This window comes from Microtus pennsylvanicus, chromosome 4 (assembly GCF_037038515.1).
Source record: "Microtus pennsylvanicus isolate mMicPen1 chromosome 4, mMicPen1.hap1, whole genome shotgun sequence".
NCBI lineage: Eukaryota > Metazoa > Chordata > Mammalia > Rodentia > Cricetidae > Microtus > Microtus pennsylvanicus.
The window spans coordinates 58,922,995-58,941,572 of record NC_134582.1 but is presented as its reverse complement, the minus strand read 5'-3'; the positions used below and the strand labels follow the sequence as shown (position 1 = coordinate 58,941,572).

At 42.1% G+C, this 18,578-nt stretch overlaps 1 protein-coding gene across 1 annotated transcript in view; it reads left to right on the top strand.

Moving 5' to 3' along the window:
- Asxl3 (ASXL transcriptional regulator 3) overlaps positions 1–18,578 on the top strand; it is a 114,795-nt gene that overhangs the window by 22,914 nt on the left and 73,303 nt on the right. Inside the window, exons 4-5 of the mRNA XM_075969231.1 lie at positions 10,268–10,385; positions 11,348–11,467. Of these exons, the coding sequence (XP_075825346.1) occupies positions 10,268–10,385; positions 11,348–11,467 (238 nt within the window). The remainder of the gene's footprint in view (positions 1–10,267; positions 10,386–11,347; positions 11,468–18,578) is intronic.

The following is an 18,578-nucleotide window of genomic DNA, read 5'->3' as shown; positions in this document are numbered from 1 at the left end:
CATTCATATCATGAATACTGTGAGACATTTTTCAGATGCTGTAGAGAAAAACTGTGATCAGCATTGATATCCCTTTTTAATTTGTGAAATAAAGGATAGAGTTGGTAGGCAAGCCCAAGCAAATGCCCATTCAAGCAGCAAATAGGAAATAGCATGTAGGCAATAAAATACTAAACAGCACAAAACAAAGAGTGCAAAATTGGACACTTGTGGCTGTGGCATTTAAGAAACATAAATTGGATCATAAATGAAACGCGTGAATCCAAAGTGGTCTGGAGGATGTGCACATTGTGAGTCCTGCTGGGCGTGAGTGGGAAGAGAATGAATCAGATATCTGGAGTGATTAGTGTCATTTTCCCTCACTTCCATTGTTTCAGCTTCAGGTCATTTGAATTTTTTACAGTTATTGATGTTGTACAACTTTGACTTAGCGGTGTTGTTGCTGGTTACTCTTTCTTCCTTTCTTTTTTCTTTCCATTTTTTGTAGAAGATTATGTGTTCATGAGAAGCACAACTTGCTTATAGTTTAAACTTTGTCTTTAGAAGTGTGTGTATGAGTTTTTCAATTATAGGAAAGAATTGTTTATTTCTATCTTAGAACGTCTATCTTATAATCAAGTAGCAAATTAGCAACGAAGTAGCTATGGTTCAATATAGGTCAGATATGCTAATGTCCCATTAATAACTAATTTGTATTATAAATAACATTCAAAAAAAAAACTCCCCGGGCAGAATTTTACTGAGATCCCTGCAATTGCTGAATGCCTTAACACGGCATTTAAAACTTGATTGAACTTACAGCACTTACATTGTAACCTCAGACAATATACACTTTTCATTTACTTTAGACAGTTGAAAGATTATAGAATTTTTATCCATGTCTACAGTGTGAACATGTACAAATGTGTCTGATCACAATTCCATGCATGTGAATATATGTTCCATGTGTTTGTATACAATCACAAATCATAATCATAGCATGGAAGACAGCTAAATCACTTTAGTGATGATTGTGTGAACTGCTGTTTACATTATTACTTACCCTTTGAAGTATGCAAACAGTTGTGAGCCCATTTTTATTTTTCTTTGTTGCTGTTGTTTGAGAGAGGGTCTCATGTAGCCCAAACTGGCCTTGAACTTAGCATGTACCAGAGGATGCCCTTGAGCACCCCATTCTCATACTTCCACATCCTATGTGTATCACCATCCCCAGCCATATACCTGCTTTTCAGATAAACCGAGGTCCAGAGAAGTAACCTAAAGATGTGTTAAAGACCATCACATCTCTATAACTCTCAGAGACAATATTTGAATCTAAAAGTGAAGTTTCAAATTCTATCCTCATCATCAATATCTCCTATCAACATATGGTGTGCCATTGGGCAGGTACTGTTTTTGAAACTATCTATGGAAATATCCATACTTCAATTTATGTATTGCATCAGAAGAGTAACACAGTGGGGTCATTAGGAATAGCATTTCTGCAAACAGACTGAACTGCCTATGTTTGAGTACCTGCACGTAGTGATGGCCCGCACTCGGCTATATTAGAAACTACAAATTTATGAAAAATTCTCATTCTTGCCCTCCCATGGTTAAACATCTTTGAAGCTCCAGTTACTATTTTTCCCAAGCTTTATGAGAAACCCAGGTGCCAGGGGACTTCCTCCATCAGCACACATATGCACCAATGAACAGTCTGAATCCTCAGAGGACCCCAGCTTCATTATAATGTCATTTGCATTATGATTTCGGTCTTCTTGTAGGCTTTTCGAAAGGATAATGGGATAAAGTGCCCTAAAATAGAGAATCTTATCTACCATAACTAGGGAGAGAAGATCACCTTATCCCCATGAATGTCAACCCACTTCATAAATATTTATACAAACTTAAGAAAAAGTCCCACACTATAGAACCCAATGTGTTGCTAGTGCCCTTTTGGGTCAGCATGCCCAGTAAGTCTTGGGGTATATGAATGTACTGTGCTTTGCTTAATTAGCCTCTTCTTAAAGTGTGTGTGTGCTCTGATTCAACAGATCTATAATGCAAAGAAGTAGTTGAAAACAAATTCCTACGAGCCCAGAAGCCTTTACATCACAAATGTATAAATCAATAACTAAAACAAAACTCTTGGAAGCAAAGCCATACACAGTGTCCCAGGTCTAAGCTCCTCACTGTTTGATACAGGGTGCCATTTTAATAAGCAAGTTTTCTGACCTCAAACTGCTGATAACAATGTAATTGTAGGTTGGACCATATAGAAGGTGGAGAGCCTTGGCTATTGCATAGCCTTTTTTCATTGTTCCAAGATTTCTAATTCCTTTTACCTTCAAATTATCATGGGGTTAGTGAATGTGATGGACGTAATTGCATGGATACCGTTTTATTCCCCCTACAGTTTTGTTGTTATTACTCCGTGTAAGCATTCTCAGAGTCCTCCACTATGACCTGGTTTCCTGTTTCCGCTCTGCTGTGGTATTTGGTTCATAAGATTCTTAGACACTGTGGAATGATTAGATTTCTCAAAGAAGCTAAGCAAGATTATATTTTGGAATCTTAACCAGCAAAGAACCATGATCGGACGAATGAGAAGAGGGTGCACTGTGTTCTGGCAATGGTGTGGAAATGCCAGTCACCATGTGTTGTCTCTGTTAACCTGACCTCCCTCGCTTTCTTAGGATGGTAGAAGCTGCAGACCCTCCATCCTTGTGCCATGGCAGAGTAGATACAGTGCTGGTAGTTTGCTGTGTTATGGTGGCAGCAGTGGTTTGCTATCACCAATCACAATGCTTGCTGTTGTGCCCAGCACAGACAGCTGTTCCCAGGTGCGCATTTCTAGTTATTTTAGTGTTAGCATTCATTGCCTGTGAGACTTTCAGATTTTCAATAAAGGGCTTACTGCATTCTGCACATTCTTAAGTTACATTGTTGGTCTTGTTTCTCTATTAAAATCCAGTCAACATTCATTGTTTACAGTGCCAAGTCAACACAAAATCTTCTGCTATTCAGTTTTATTTCATTTACTCCCATTAGAGTAGACATGACAGTGGTTTTCTTCCTTCCTTCCTTTCTTCCTTTCTTCCTTTCTTCCTTCCTTCCTTCCTTCCTTCCTTCCTTCCTTCCTTTCTTTTCTTTCTTTCTTTTTTCTTTCTTTTTCTCTTTCCTTTTCTTTCATCTTTCTTTTTTCTGAAGCATTATCTAGAAATCTTTCTATCAAAAATGAAATGTTTATCTAAAATTGTTTTGTTTTCTAAAAAAAATCACTATATTTCTATAAAGAAAGTATAATCAGCTGGCAGTTTCCCTTCCCTTTCACAGAAAGACACAACTAACTTGAAGTGAGTGCTGAGTTATTTCTCCTTTGTTCAGAGACATTTTTAATTAATTTTATATTTATATGCATGGCTGTTTTCCCTACATTGTATGTGCTCCAATTGTATGCCTGGCACCCCTGAAATCCAGCAGAAGGCATCAGATACCCTGCAATTGGAGTTGCAGATGGCTGTGAGCCACCATGTGGATCCTGGGAATTGAACCTGAGTCTCCTGAAAAAGTAGCAAGTGGTCTTGACCAGTGATTCATTTCTTTGGCCTGAGAGCTCATATCCTGAACCAAAAGTGTGAAGCAAAGAAAGTCACCTAGCCATACTGGGGGGTTTCCAGTGGCACAATTCTTTGAACACAGTTGTACCATTGAAGCCTCCCCAAATGGTGTCACCAGATGTTGACCGTTTGTTCAGATGTCCACTAGGGTCAGTTCTCATTCAAACCTCTGCACCTCCTATCATGGACACTGGAAAATGTACAGCTTTGTATGGGTGACCATGTCAGAGGTTCTAGACTCCCATCTGCTTATTAATTTAGATCTTAGCTTTGCTTCCTTCTGGGTTTAAAATGATTGGATGTAGAGTTGTTCACTCCAACAATCTATTTGCATTTCAGAATAGAGGTTAGCCTGACAATTAAATGTACCTCAGTGGCCTTGTACTCCTAAAATGAATGTAGACTAATGTGGAAGACCAAGTAGCTAATGCTGAGGTCAGAGTCAGTATAGATGAATAACTAGGGCCACCACTGGCCTACAGGAGAATAAAACAGTGTCCCAAGATGGACACAATGGAAAAACATTTTCTCTCTTTTAGGGGACACTTGTATGCACCCCCCCATAGGAATCAAAACAGGTTTTCCTTATCCCTTTTTTAAATCTGTCACATAGATGTATTTTTAAGTTAAGGAAAATCCATTCTAAGGAAAATATTCTATTATATCTTTATGCTAGGACTCTTTATATATACACACACACACACACACACGTACATATAAACACACATACACATGTGTGTGTATCAAAAACTCTAAGGGACAGGTACTATGAAAAAAGCACTCCTAGTTTTTTTTTTTTGTACTGACCAAATGTATTATTTTTTTTATTTCTTTTTTTTTTATTGATAAAAGGAGAATAAAGAAAAGAAAGAAAAAAAAACAAATTTCCACCTCCTCCCAGCCTCCCATTTCCCTCCCCCTCCTCCCATTCTTCTCCCCCTCCTCCCACCCCTCTCCCTTTCCCCCCACTTTTCTCCCCATCCCTCTCCAGTCCAAAGAGCAGTCAGGGTTCCCTGCCCAGCACTCCTAGTTTGAAAGAAAACCAGTAAGAACTAAGAACCCAGAGGAGTCAGTGGTAGGATGACTTTAACTTTCCTTGGTATACAGGCAAGTTCATGGTACGTAGTAGATGGCACATATTGTGGTCTGTAGTTACCTTTTTTTTAAAAAAAAAGAACACATTATTCATAAACATGAAAACAGACCTAAAAAATTAGAAATGAGTCAGACATGATTAGTGGGGTGGGGGCATTGAAAGTCTGAGGACAGACTGGGAAATGTGGTCACACCTTGTATCAAAAAAAAAAAAAAACAAGTACAAAAGGCTGAAATGTGGCTTCATTGTTTGAGTACTTGCATAGAGTGTGTAAGGCCCTGGGCTTAATCCCATTACTAATAGAAATAAGCAAGCAAGGATTAGATTTGCTGAATCAGCTGCTGGCCCTCTAGGGGGTGTATGGGCACGTGCTAACCTCAGCTCTTTCTCTGCTCTCTGTCCTCCCCACACCGCCAGTGCTCCCTGTCTCCTCTATCCTCCCCACACCGCCAGTGCTCAATATCTCCTCTGTCCTCCCCACACCGCCAGTGCTCACTGTCTCCCCTGCTCTCTTCTGTCCTCCCCACACCGCCAGTGCTCACTGTCTCCCCTGCTCTCCTCCGTCCTCCCCACACCGCCAGTGCTCACTGTCTCCCCTGCTCTCTTCTGTCCTCCCCACACCGCCAGTGCTCACTGTCTCCCCTGCTCTCCTCTGTCCTCCCCACACCGCCAGTGCTCACTGTCTCCTCTGTCCTCCCCACACCGCCAGTGCTCACTGTCTCCCCTGCTCTCCTCTGTCCTCCCCACACCGCCAGTGCTCACTGTCTCCCCTGCTCTCTCTGTCCTCCCCACACCGCCAGTGCTCACTGTCTCCCCTGCTCTCTTCTGTCCTCCCCACACCGCCAGTGCTCACTGTCTCCCCTGCTCTCTTCTGTCCTCCCCACACCGCCAGTGCTCACTGTCTCCCCTGCTCTCTCTGTCCTCCCCACACCGCCAGTGCTCACTGTCTCCCCTGCTCTCCTCCGTCCTCCCCACACCGCCAGTGCTCACTGTCTCCCCTGCTCTCTTCTGTCCTCCCCACACCGCCAGTGCTCACTGTCTCCTCTGCTCTCTCTGTCCTCCCCACACCGCCAGTGCTCACTGTCTCCCCTGCTCTCTTCTGTCCTCCCCACACCGCCAGTGCTCACTGTCTCCCCTGCTCTCTTCTGTCCTCCCCACACCGCCAGTGCTCACTGTCTCCCCTGCTCTCTTCTGTCCTCCCCACACCGCCAGTGCTCACTGTCTCCCCTGCTCTCCTCTGTCCTCCCCACACCGCCAGTGCTCACTGTCTCCTCTGTCCTCCCCACACCGCCAGTGCTCACTGTCTCCCCTGCTCTCCTCTTCCTCCCCACACCGCCAGTGCTCACTGTCTCCTCTGTCCTCCCCACACCGCCAGTGCTCACTGTCTCCCCTGCTCTCTTCTGTCCTCCCCACACCGCCAGTGCTCACTGTCTCCCCTGCTCTCTCTGTCCTCCCCACACCGCCAGTGCTCACTGTCTCCCCTGCTCTCTTCTGTCCTCCCCACACCGCCAGTGCTCACTGTCTCCCCTGCTCTCTCTGTCCTCCCCACACCGCCAGTGCTCACAGTCTCCCCTGCTCTCTTCTGTCCTCCCCACACCGCCAGTGCTCACTGTCTCCCCTGCTCTCCTCTGTCCTCCCCACACCGCCAGTGCTCACTGTCTCCCCTGCTCTCTCTGTCCTCCCCACACCGCCAGTGCTCACTGTCTCCCCTGCTCTCTCTGTCCTCCCCACACCGCCAGTGCTCACTGTCTCCCCTGCTCTCCTCTGTCCTCCCCACACCGCCAGTGCTCACTGTCTCCCCTGCTCTCTCTGTCCTCCCCACACCGCCAGTGCTCACTGTCTCCTCTGCTCTCTCTGTCCTCCCCACACCGCCAGTGCTCACTGTCTCCCCTGCTCTCTCTGTCCTCCCCACACCGCCAGTGCTCACTGTCTCCCCTGCTCTCCTCTGTCCTCCCCACACCGCCAGTGCTCACTGTCTCCCTTGCTCTCTTCTGTCCTCCCCACACTGCCAGTGCTCACTGTCTCCCCTGCTCTCTTCTGTCCTCCCCACACCGCCAGTGCTCACTGTCTCCCCTGCTCTCCTCTGTCCTCCCCACACCGCCAGTGCTCACTGTCTCCCCTGCTCTCCTCTGTCCTCCCCACACCGCCAGTGCTCACTGTCTCCCCTGCTCTCTCTGTCCTCCCCACACCGCCAGTGCTCACTGTCTCCCCTGCTCTCTCTGTCCTCCCCACACCGCCAGTGCTCACTGTCTCCTCTGTCCTCCCCACACCGCCAGTGCTCACTGTCTCCTCTGTCCTCCCCACACCGCCAGTGCTCACTGTCTCCCCTGCTCTCTCTGTCCTCCCCACACCACCAGTGCTCACTGTCTCCCCTGCTCTCTTCTGTCCTCCCCACACCACCAGTGCTCACTGTCTCCCCTGCTCTCCTCCGTCCTCCCCACACCGCCAGTGCTCACTGTCTCCCCTGCTCTCTTCTGTCCTCCCCACACCACCAGTGCTCACTGTCTCCCCTGCTCTCTTCTGTCCTCCCCACACCACCAGTGCTCACTGTCTCCCCTGCTCTCTCTGTCCTCCCCACACCGCCAGTGCTCACTGTCTCCTCTGTCCTCCCCACACCGCCAGTGCTCACTGTCTCCTCTGTCCTCCCCACACCGCCAGTGCTCACTGTCTCCCCTGCTCTCCTCTGTCCTCCCCACACCGCCAGTGCTCACTGTCTCCCCTGCTCTCCTCTGTCCTCCCCACATCGCCAGTGCTCACTGTCTCCCCTGCTCTCTTCTGTCCTCCCCACACCACTAGTGCTCAGGGTCTTCCTCCACCAAGGGCCCTGGTACCTGGTAGGCAAGAAGCATGTCTAAATTCCCTTACTAAGAGATATCTGGGTATCTGATGGCTCTCAATGGAAACAGCATTGTTTTGTCTTCTATTAATGCTAGGGTGTATGTGTAGGGTGCGCAGGCACCCTCGTTATGTTGTATGTATAGTGTGCCCTGGAAAGAGTTGAACAGGACAATTGTTGTTGGAGTCTAAAGAGATGCATTGTAGTTTGTGACATCAGGAACCCCCTTTACAACCAGATGCCATAGAAAACAGACATCATCCCTTCAATCCCTTTTTTGTTGTCTACCCTCTGGGTGCTGTTTGAAATTTAAAATAATGTGTGTTGAATATTGTGTGTGTGTGTGTGTGTGTGTGTGTGTTTCCAGGAGCATGTGCCTATGTGCATGCATATCAAGGCCAGAGGAGGATGCTAGGAGTCTTCCTCTACTGCTATCTGCTTTATTCTCTATCACACAGTAATGGTGTGTGGCTGTGTATGGCTTTTACATGGGTGTTTGAGGATTCAAACTCAGGTCTTTACTCTTGCATAATATGTACTCCTAGTCACTGAGCCATCTCTCCAGCCCCAGTACTTGTTTTGCAAGGGCATAGCAAAGAACTATGTTTGCTTCTCATGTACTTAAAATTATTTTGTTTTTTATGTTATGGATGTACTTTGTGTTTCCTAGAGTACTGAGTGGAGCATTTCATCAACTTTAAAAATATTGTTTTGGGAGGTATTGTTTAAGCTTACATGTTTATGAAATGTCATTTGAATAAACACCATGTTAGTTTTTCTTTATCCCACCTGACAGTAATTCACAGTAGCCATAGCTTTTATTCTCGTATTCCATCTGCCATGGTTTCTATCCAGTTAAATCTTTGGCTGTAGAATTCACTTAGCTCTAGAAACCTAAGGTGTAAATTTTTCTATGTTTTTATTATTACTGATCACAGATTATAAAAGAAGCATAGCATCTTTGACTTTCCGTGCAGAGATCTAGGCAATTAGTTAGTTGATTTTTTAATAGTTAATCAACATTTTCCATAATATAATCCCCTAACATGACATGCACACACACAGAGGGTATTTTTAGAAAGTTAATATTTCTCTGAAAGAATTTGAAATTGATACCTGTACTCATAGAGATTCATTGCTATATTTACTGGCCACCATTATTCTCTTATGGAGATTGCCACTGTGGGTGAAAAAGACTTCAATTGTAATTGGAAGCACTGATTTTCCTAATTCTTTTGTATTGTTAGGCTAATGTCTGTAGAGTGCTTGGCATGCTTATATAAATGATGAGAAAGATTTATGGAAGTATGTTATACAATTTATGTCCAATTATATACACAGCTTGAAGAAAGAGTAAATCCTTAAATACTTTATAGCACACGTGGCCTCATTAAATCTATTATTGGCAGCAGGCTAGGTGAAATGAATGGCTAATATGAATCTTTGTATCTCAGGTTCCTCAACTGTGCCTGGGATGTCACAGAAACTATAAATATAAAAATCCTAGGGGGTAATCTTTAGTAAATACATCATTTATAATAAATTCTCCAGCTCTTCTTCTGTCATGTGGCTTTAAATCTTATCTGAATTTGCCTCTAAGTATTATATAATTTTTCATTTCTTTAAGTATGTGATTGCTAAATCTTACGGTCAACAAGTCAAACATACAGCTCATATACTGTGTAAATAAGATTACATTATTTTTGACAGCCAAGGAATATATAGTCAAGGCAGTATTTCAGGAGATTATGACAACTGTTGGTCAAAGCACATTAATCATTTAACTGAGACATTGTAAAATTAGTAGAAATTTCACACAAATCAGGAATAAAAAGATTTGAGACCAGTTCGTGGCCAGCCTTTTAACCTTTTGAGGAATTTCAACATTCCTACAGCTTCAGGTTTTAATGGCTTTTCCTGTTTCGTGCGCTTAAAACCCTTTTTATTACAGGTAATTTTCTGCATAAAGCGATCTGCTAGATAAAGCTGTATTTCAAAACTGTTAAATGCCTTTTATTATATTACCATCACCATGGTAGATTCATTTATGAATCACAAAGCTTTCCCATTTTGAAGAGACTTATTCTCCTATCTATTTTTTCTTGGATTTGCCCAAACCCCGTCATGTTCGTGTTCTGAAGGTTAATGCCAAAGTCAAGCAGACAGAAGCCAAGGGCTGCAAGCTTTCCAAGATTAGGACTGATTCCCTTCACAGAAATAAATGATTCCTGCCATGTTCGCTGATTTTGTGCAGCGCTCCCCACGGCTGAGTGAATGCATCAATACAGTAGTCCTTACATGCCGTACATACTGATGACACCCGGTGTTAACTGATTGACTGAGCAGCGCTGGAGACGAAGCACCTGCAAGAGAAGTGCAGACACATATATTTTTATCCTGGTTTCGAAACATTTATTTTACATTTATTTTACTTGGGAGCCCTAGTATCAAGTTCTATTGGCTTTCAAGCCACACTTCTAAGGTAGAATAAACCATTCCGTGGTGTTTTGTTATCAGAATTAGACCGAAAATGGCCTCAGGCTTAAACCCCTTTGCCAAAGCTCAATTTTCTGCTTTGGAGGGAAAATGGACAGAGGTGATTACTAAGGATTCTGACAAGTCAGGGGCTCTGGGGGACTGAAGATAGTCATGAGCAAGTGGATCATGTAATTCAATAACCAGAAATCACTGTGGATACATTTTTATGTTATATTTTATTATCGTGTTTTATAGGCTTTGAGGCAGCAGCAGAAAAGAAGAAATGGAGTCTCAATGATGGTGAACAAGACTGTTCCTCGTGTTGTTTTGACACCATTAAAGGTGTCTGATGAGCAGTCGGATTCGCCTTCAGGTAAAGATGGCCAGTTCCTCCCGGGAGACTTCCTGACGGAGTGAGATGGCTTTTTTTTCTTTTTCTTTTGAAATTGAAAAGATGCTTTCATGTAAGGGTCAGGTTTATATATAATCTATAACATATATCTGTCTTATAGACGTGTACATTTCATTGATTTAAAAATGTGGAACATTTCCCAATTGTGGTGTCAGAAAGCCACCAGCCTATTTGTCACCAAATGCCTTAATTTGCTAATGTCGGTAGGTGTGAGCAAGTGGGTCCTGATGCTGGTGGGTTTGCTCTGCTTCCATTAGCTTCCTCTTGAATGTTGAGCTTGACTTCTGGACCACATGCTGGCGTGCAACACCATGGGAAGGAGTTTTTTCTCGGAGTGTGGATTTGTTTTTCGTGCTTGCTGCAGAGCCTAGCAGCCCTCATGAGTTTCTGTGTTCTTGCAGCATCCTTTTCACCCCCGTGAAGCCCTGACCCACGCTTCTCATTTGTCTCTGGCGCTTTATCAGCTGTGAACTCTCGCATTCATTATGGACGAACGGTTGTGTTTTCTGTTCCTGCTTTAGCATAAAGCTGTTGATTAGGGTCTGGTTCTTCCTTTTCTTTCACTTCCTTCTTTCTTCATTTTCCTCTCTGTCTAATATCATTTCTAAATGGCATCGCAGTGTTGAATCTTATTTGAGTATTTTTACAAATATCCGACTCTTTTATTTAAAAGCTATTTGATCAGTGAGTGTATGTCAAACTCTGCTATTAGGCCATCTGCTCCTGCTTTTTGTCCAGGTTGATTGATTGATTGGCCTATTCTCTTTATATCCAATAGGGGAATCAGATTGTAGGTAAGGTAGTATATTAACTCAGGAAAAGAAAAAGGAGATTATATCTGTGGTTCTTAAAACAATTTTAGATGTTTCTTGTCAAGGACAGGGAGAGAAAGATAATGGCATAATAACTATTTCCTTTTTTAGGATCGGAGTCTAAAAATGGGGAAGCAGACAGTTCAGATAAAGAAATGAAACATGGGCAAAAATCTCCCACTGGAAAACAAACAAGCCAGCACTTAAAACGCTTAAAGAAGTCTGGTTTAGGTGAGTACCAGTTCACATTTTAGAGATGTGTGTTTGTAATAAATAAATAAATAGAGCTTTTTTTAGTTGTTAAACAGGAAACTTAAAGTATCCTTCATTCATCTAAACAAAAAAAATACTAAGTTGGGAAGCATTGTAGTTTCAGTTGAGTCTCAAGCTTGTAGCAAAATGTGATGTTATTGGATAAAGCAGAGAATAAAGATAGCAAAATTAATATGAAATGTGTATTCAGGTAATTACCCGTATAGTCAGGATTTTCTCTAGTGTACAATGTTGTATCGTGGCCTCCCTTTATTAGGGTACCCTAGGCTGAGGAAAAGGAGGCTCTTCAGAAGCATGCATTGAATTGAAGAATGTGTTGTCATGGGGTCTGCTACAGTAGGGTTGCCCTGCCTTGGTTTTTGTTTGGGATGCTTGAAATATTCAGTAGTACCTGTCAACAAAATTGAAATGGTATATAATCTCCGAGAGGTATGGGGGCCACTGTCCAAGGGTCTTGCTCTTAACAATGGATTTTGTCCCGAATGCTTGCTTTGGCTTTAATAAAGACCTACAATGAGTGCACTGAAGTGTGACAATTAAGACAAATACGAGTGTTCCCTGGGCTGACTATTGCAACTCATGCCATCCACACTCCTTGTGTAGCGACCTGGGCCCACTGATTTCACCTTTGAATAGACACAATGATGATGTAACCTAGATAGAACATTAGAATATTTGAGAGAATACTGTGATATTATAGTGCTCAAATATCTCAATGGATAAGTGCCTTCCACCAAAGAGTAAGGATCTGAGTTCAGATCCCCAGGGGATGCAGGAGGTCTGGTCATGGTCTTGCATGTCTGTAACCCTAGCACTAATGGGGAGGGTAGGTAGAGGCAGGCACATCATAAACTTGCTGGTCATTCAGTCTAACCAGTCAATGAGCAGCAGCGTGTTCCGTGAGAGACCTTATCCTTAAAAGATATAGTGAAGAACAAAGAAGACATTGCATGTCTGCCTCTAGCTTCGCATGCATGCATACCCATATGACGTGAGGGTATGCGTGTGTGCATGTGCATGTCCACATGCTGTTCCAGTCACCCCTGTTGCCACGACTGCCCTGTACACACAGGGATATTTGATGAGTAGAAACAGTAAACTTACCAACCTGAACATTTTCTTACTGTACTTGCCACCTGCTTGGCAATGTAGGACTCATTTGTTTTACAGAGTTTTTCTTTTTGGTAAATTACAGCCAGTTTTCAAATGGTTGATTGATTGGTTTGATAGCTTTATTTATTGCCTACTGTATGCTAGAAAGTTTACTAACTCCTGGGACATGCTTTCACTAAAAGGCATTGGGATAGGATTGGTGAATCTTTATGTAAAATATTGTGAGAAAGGAGTAGGGATTTTTAATTTAACTCTTTAATATGGCCTGCTTATATATTCTCTATCATTTCTAAGGTTTTTTGTGGTTATTTCCTATAACCCAAAGTATTTCTCTGTGTGTTGGGTAATCACCATGCATACATACATACTGATAGGTTTTTCTGGTCTGAATAGTTTAAGCAACTCCTAAATTGGGAAATTCTGAATGACATGTACAGAATGACATCTGAGCCACATCTACACACATAATATGTATGAATATATTCTCATGAGCAACCCAGGAATGATTTAAAGATCAATGACTTTGATTAAAAAGAGTGTGCTATCCATGAACTGTAGCACACCTCTGTAATCCCAGCACTTGGGAATTCAAGCCTGGAGCTTTGCCAGCATTTCACGTGAAATGCTAAGGGAAAACCTAACCAGCCATGATTACATGGCAAGACTATCTTTCGAGACAAAACAAAGCTGGGTGGGTGGTGAATGACTTTGATTCCAGTACTCAGGAAGTAGAGGCAAGCAGATCTTTGTGAGTTCATGGCCAGCTAGGGCTACATAGTGCATAGTATCACAAAATTAATTAATTGATTAATAATCCACTACAACTTCAGCAAAATGAATGCGATACAAGGACAGTATGCTGTCTTCCTTGGCATGCCTAAATTTGGTCATGCTATGTTATCAGAAGCCCCAGCCAGGTCTTGGATATTTTCCATCAGGAACTTTTGTGTTGTGGTCATCACCTTGATGTCCACACTGAAGTAGAATCAGAACTGCTTTGGGGTTTGTTGCTTTATTGTTTCTCTTTTACTTTGAGGGTCAACTGAAATATGGGTGGCAGGAGGTTTCTCTAAGTAATCATGCACATCACTGGCCATCTCTCATGTTTGAACTTGTGCTGGAGTAGTTTCTTAGACAATTTAGCTTCATGCAAGGACAACATAGTAGAAATAATGATGTTATTTTCTCGGAAGGCTGCAGAGAGTCATAGTCCACTGTTAATGGATTGGTTGACCAGATGTGTCAACCTTTTTAGGCTGGGACAGGGCATTGTCCTCTACAAAGTTTACACTTAAGGACTCTGTTCATAATATTTTAATTAACTTTATTATTTTATGTTGAGCTCTATTGAAAGCTATTCTGGACTTGTTAGTTAGACTCATCTGCTTAACTTTTGATGATTTGTCTCATTTAATTCTTTAGTTTTATACAATAAAATGATTTCCATTTTCAGTAAAAAAAAGAAAGAAAACAACCTCAGAACCAGAATGTTAAGAAAGCTAAGGCATGCACATCTGCAATCTGAACAATTCGTGTTTGACAGACTTCGAATGGCAGGTGGACCCTGCATCCAGTGGCTGTAGTCATGATGGGGGAACCACCCCCTTCTATATAACCTGAAGAGTCTGACTAAGTTAAAGTGCAGGCACTCTAGCTGCGTGTGGACAGAGAGATAGCTCTTTTAAGAGCTCTTGGCATACCCTGTTTCAACCCAAAGAAGAAACTGGTAGGATTGAAAATGGGTCTGCTCAAGTAGAAACCAGGCAAATGCTAACAACCTGTGATCACCAGGGAAGCAACTGTGACTGCCTACGCTACCAAGCCTCTGAACAGAGTGGCTTGTTTAGTGCAAATGAAGTTAGCGGTGCTCACTAACCTCCTATTACACACCAAAAATTAATAAAAAATGAGGAGACATAGAGGAAAGAACCCTCAGGCTGATCATTTTCTGAAAACTATCTCATCCAGATTTTAAAATTATTTTTAAAATTTTTTATTATATTAATTTGCTGGATGGTGGCGGGTCAGTGCACACAAGCCGTGGCATGCATGTGGCCATGAGAGGACAACTTCCTGTAGTTGGTTCTCTCCTTCTAGCATGCACTTCCTGAGGGTGGAAGGCAGGTCTTCAGGGATGGTGACAAGCACCCTGACCTGCAGAATCATGTTCCCAGCCCACACAGTGATTTTTAAAATGTTCCATTAGAATTAGAATGTTTGGCGTTCTCTTTATCATGGTACTGCACGCTCTGCGAGAATAGAGAGAGCTTGCCATGGCCTTCCTTGCCATCCCTGCACACCCTTTTAGCCCTTCTGTTTGGTAGCTGCTGCGAGAATATTGGGCTGATGAATGAGTATGTCAACTGAATGTGGTCTCAAGTCAGTCCAGATGAATGAGGAGCAAGTTTTCAATGCCTTTTTTTTTATTTTTATTGAGATCTATATTTTTCTCTGCTCCCCTCCCTGCCTCTCCCCTCCCTTCTCCAGCTTTCCCCCAAGGTCCCCATGCTCTCAATTTACTCAGGAGATCTTGTCTTTTTCTACTTTCTACTTCCAATGTAGATTAGATCTATGTATGTCTCTCTTAGTGTCCTCATTGTTGTCTAAGTTCTCTGGGATTGTGGTTTATAGGCTAGTTTTCTTTGCTTTATGTTTTAAAACCACCTATGAGTGAATACATGTGATAATTGTCTTCTGTCTCTCTGGATGAATCTGTGTCTTCAAGGAAGAGCATCCTAAATAAACTCATGTGTAAGTGCAGAATCAGAGGAAGGAATGCCCCCTCCCAAGCCGTTGGCCAGTCAGCCTGGAGCACCACTCTCGCCCACTTCTCCCTCCTGACTCAGATGCACTGCAGTCTCAAAACTGGCTTGAATCTATGTTCCCTCCTTTCAGTATGAGTAGCAGTCCTCCTGTGCTGAAGCTATTCTAAATTAGAACTTATACCACATGTTTCTTCTAATTTAAATTAGTAATGATAAAACAAAGTGCAGTCAAAATTGGGCTTCAAAGTAGAAGCTTAAATTTTAATTTTTACAGTAAGATTCCCCTAAAGGAATAAGAAGTCACTTCTTATTATCCCATTTGCACTCACTCTCCCTCCACCCACATATGCTTAGCCTTTTTCAGAATTGACAGCAGTAGCGTAGCAATCAGTGAACCTGGATCAAGGGTGTCTGCCATCCAGATAGCTTGCTGGACATTTTCTCGGTACCGCAATATGAAATTATGTTCATCTACCAATGATGGATTCTGTGTTATATATCAGTTGACTTAAATATTTTTTTTTGTTGTTTCTTCTCCCTCCTCTTTTGTGTTTCCTAATTTCATATATCTTACCCCCCTAGGTAAAATGTAAGTGACGTAAAGTCAGGGACACTGACCTACGCCAATTTTTAATTGTACCTTCTACCGAGTCACACAGTAGGAGTTTAAAAGTGTTTGCTAAATAATTCCAAGCTTTTAATGGCTGTCTCTGAGGGAGTTTTAATAATGTCCTCATTGAACCCAACTTCTGGGATTCATTCCAACATTAATTTTTGTTGTTTAATCTTTTTGTAATAAATAATCAAAACTCTACTGGTTTTAAAGATGTTCCTATTTTGAAAAATAAATTTATGCAGAAAAATAAAAATGAAAATTGGATAATAATTCTATGTCTCATTCAGATATTCTCAGTGTTTTCTGAATATTGTTTGGCATTCCTTAATGTTACATATTTTCTCAGAGATTATATATACCAAGGCTCTATTTTAATTAAATTACTAAGTTTAATTAATTTTTGGATAAATGAAAAACTTCTTTTTCTTTTTTATTGAAAATAGATTTCTTTCATACATTATACCCTGATAATTATTTTCCCTTCCCCAACTTTTCCAAGATTTGTTCCACCTTCCATTCCATCAGACTCCACACCCTTTCTGTCTCTCCTTAGAAAACATACAGACATTTAAAGAATAACAAGAAAATAAAACAAATTGGAATAAGACAAAGGGAAGAAAAAGACCCAAAGAAGAAGCACATGTAGATGCAGAGACACGTGTTTTTATACACAGGAATCCCCACAGCACATGGGAACGAATGCCATTATATATATACAAGGGAACTGTCGGGTATAGATGAAACAAAGAACCTGCCAGTAAATTTGTTTTGTGTTGGGCATCTACTGCTGGGCATGGGTCTTAAGAGTGGTTTGTATCCCTGCGATTATCAGTCACATGTCTCTTAAGAGAGAGATGAAGTAGGAACATGGAAAGCTGAAAACCTCAAAATGTTAAACACTGCCTTAAGTTCTATCCATAGCTCTCCAAAGTCAATAAAACTGTGACAGCCTTGGCCATGCCATTAAGATGGCTGAGCAGGTAAAGATGCCTGTTGCCAACCATGTTTTGGGTTTCTTTAGACATGGGGTACACTTATTTGTTTGGATTGGGCCTATCCCCTTGTTTGCCAGATGTGAAGTGTGTGTGTGTGTGTGTGTGTGTGTGTGTTGTGTGTGTGTGTGTGTGTGTGTGTGTGTGTGTTGTGTGTGTGTGTGTGTGTGTGTGTTTTCCTTCTGGGTCTTTCTCTTGGAACATTTGGCACCTACTTCTTGCGTATGTTGCATCGGGAAATATGAATCTAAACCAGCACACTCCTCCTGATCTGTAAATGCAGGTACCCAAGTGGGATGTGACTGCAGAACTCTCTGAGTACATTACAGCAGGGGATTAAAGACCAGGGCCTTGGCTGGACACATGCCCCTAATTTTTATCACAAAATGGACCCTCTCATGTAGCGCTGAGTCTTTTTTGTGTCTTCCCCTGTCTTCTCTGCCTGCCTCTGCTGCCATAGCCCTCTAGGCAGAGTGTCTGGGAAGTAGACACTAAAGGGACTTCGTACTTTCCTTCTGTGGGCACTGTAGGGAGGTGTGCAGTACCAGCTTTAATGAGGTAAGACAATCATATATAATTGGATTGTTCTAAAGCCAATTAAGAATACATGTGTGAGGATAGTTAAAATGGAATTAAGCGTTCTTATAAGAGCAAATTTGGTTAAGCTGTTCTGTCTTTTTCTCAGAATTATAAAACATAGCTTCACTTAGGTGGACATTTTGAACATACATCTTTAGTTGGTTTAGTCATAAAAGACTCTGTGCCACTTGGGAGAGAGGGGTAGTGGTGATTCCTCCTCCTCTTCCGCCTCCTTCCCCTTCCCATAATTTCTCCTCCTCTCCCTTCTTCCCCATCCTCGCTCTCTTCTTCCTCCTCCTTCTCACCTTTCATTAGGAGAGGTTGGCATAAAAATAAAGTTACCTACATTACATTAATTATTAAGCTGTTTATATTTTGCTCACTATATGTACGTGAGAGAAATCCTACTGATAACTTTTATGTTTAACTATTTTCTATCTTAAAGTTAACTTAGGAAGTGTATAAACTTAAAATAGTTTAGGGCTTGGGGATGTGGTTGAGTGGATAAAGTGTTTCCTGTACCAGCCTAAGGACTTGAGTTTGCCCTTTAACACTCATGTAAAAAGCTGGCCATGAAGGCATACGCTTAGAATCCCATCCCATAACGATATATGGGATTCGCTGCCATATTCCCTACCATCAGTGAGGAGAAACTCTCCTCAAAATATGAGGTGGAGAGCAATTGAGAAAGACATCCAGTGTCAATTCTTGTTTCCCCCCAAATGTACATGCATGTACATGTGTACCCACATACATGCCTACCCCCACATATATCAGTATGTGCATACAATAAAATCAGTTTATCTTTATTCAGCAATATTGTCAAAATCCACAATACTGTATTGGTCATTAAAAAAATCTACTTTTAATTATGTCTGCCTATTAAATCGGTCCTGTGTCTAGAACTGTGTCCCTGTTTTTCATTACTATTTATGTTTACGCAGTTTCTTCTCAGGAATTTCTAACTTCATTAGCTTCATTTTAAAAAATACAACCTCTTCATA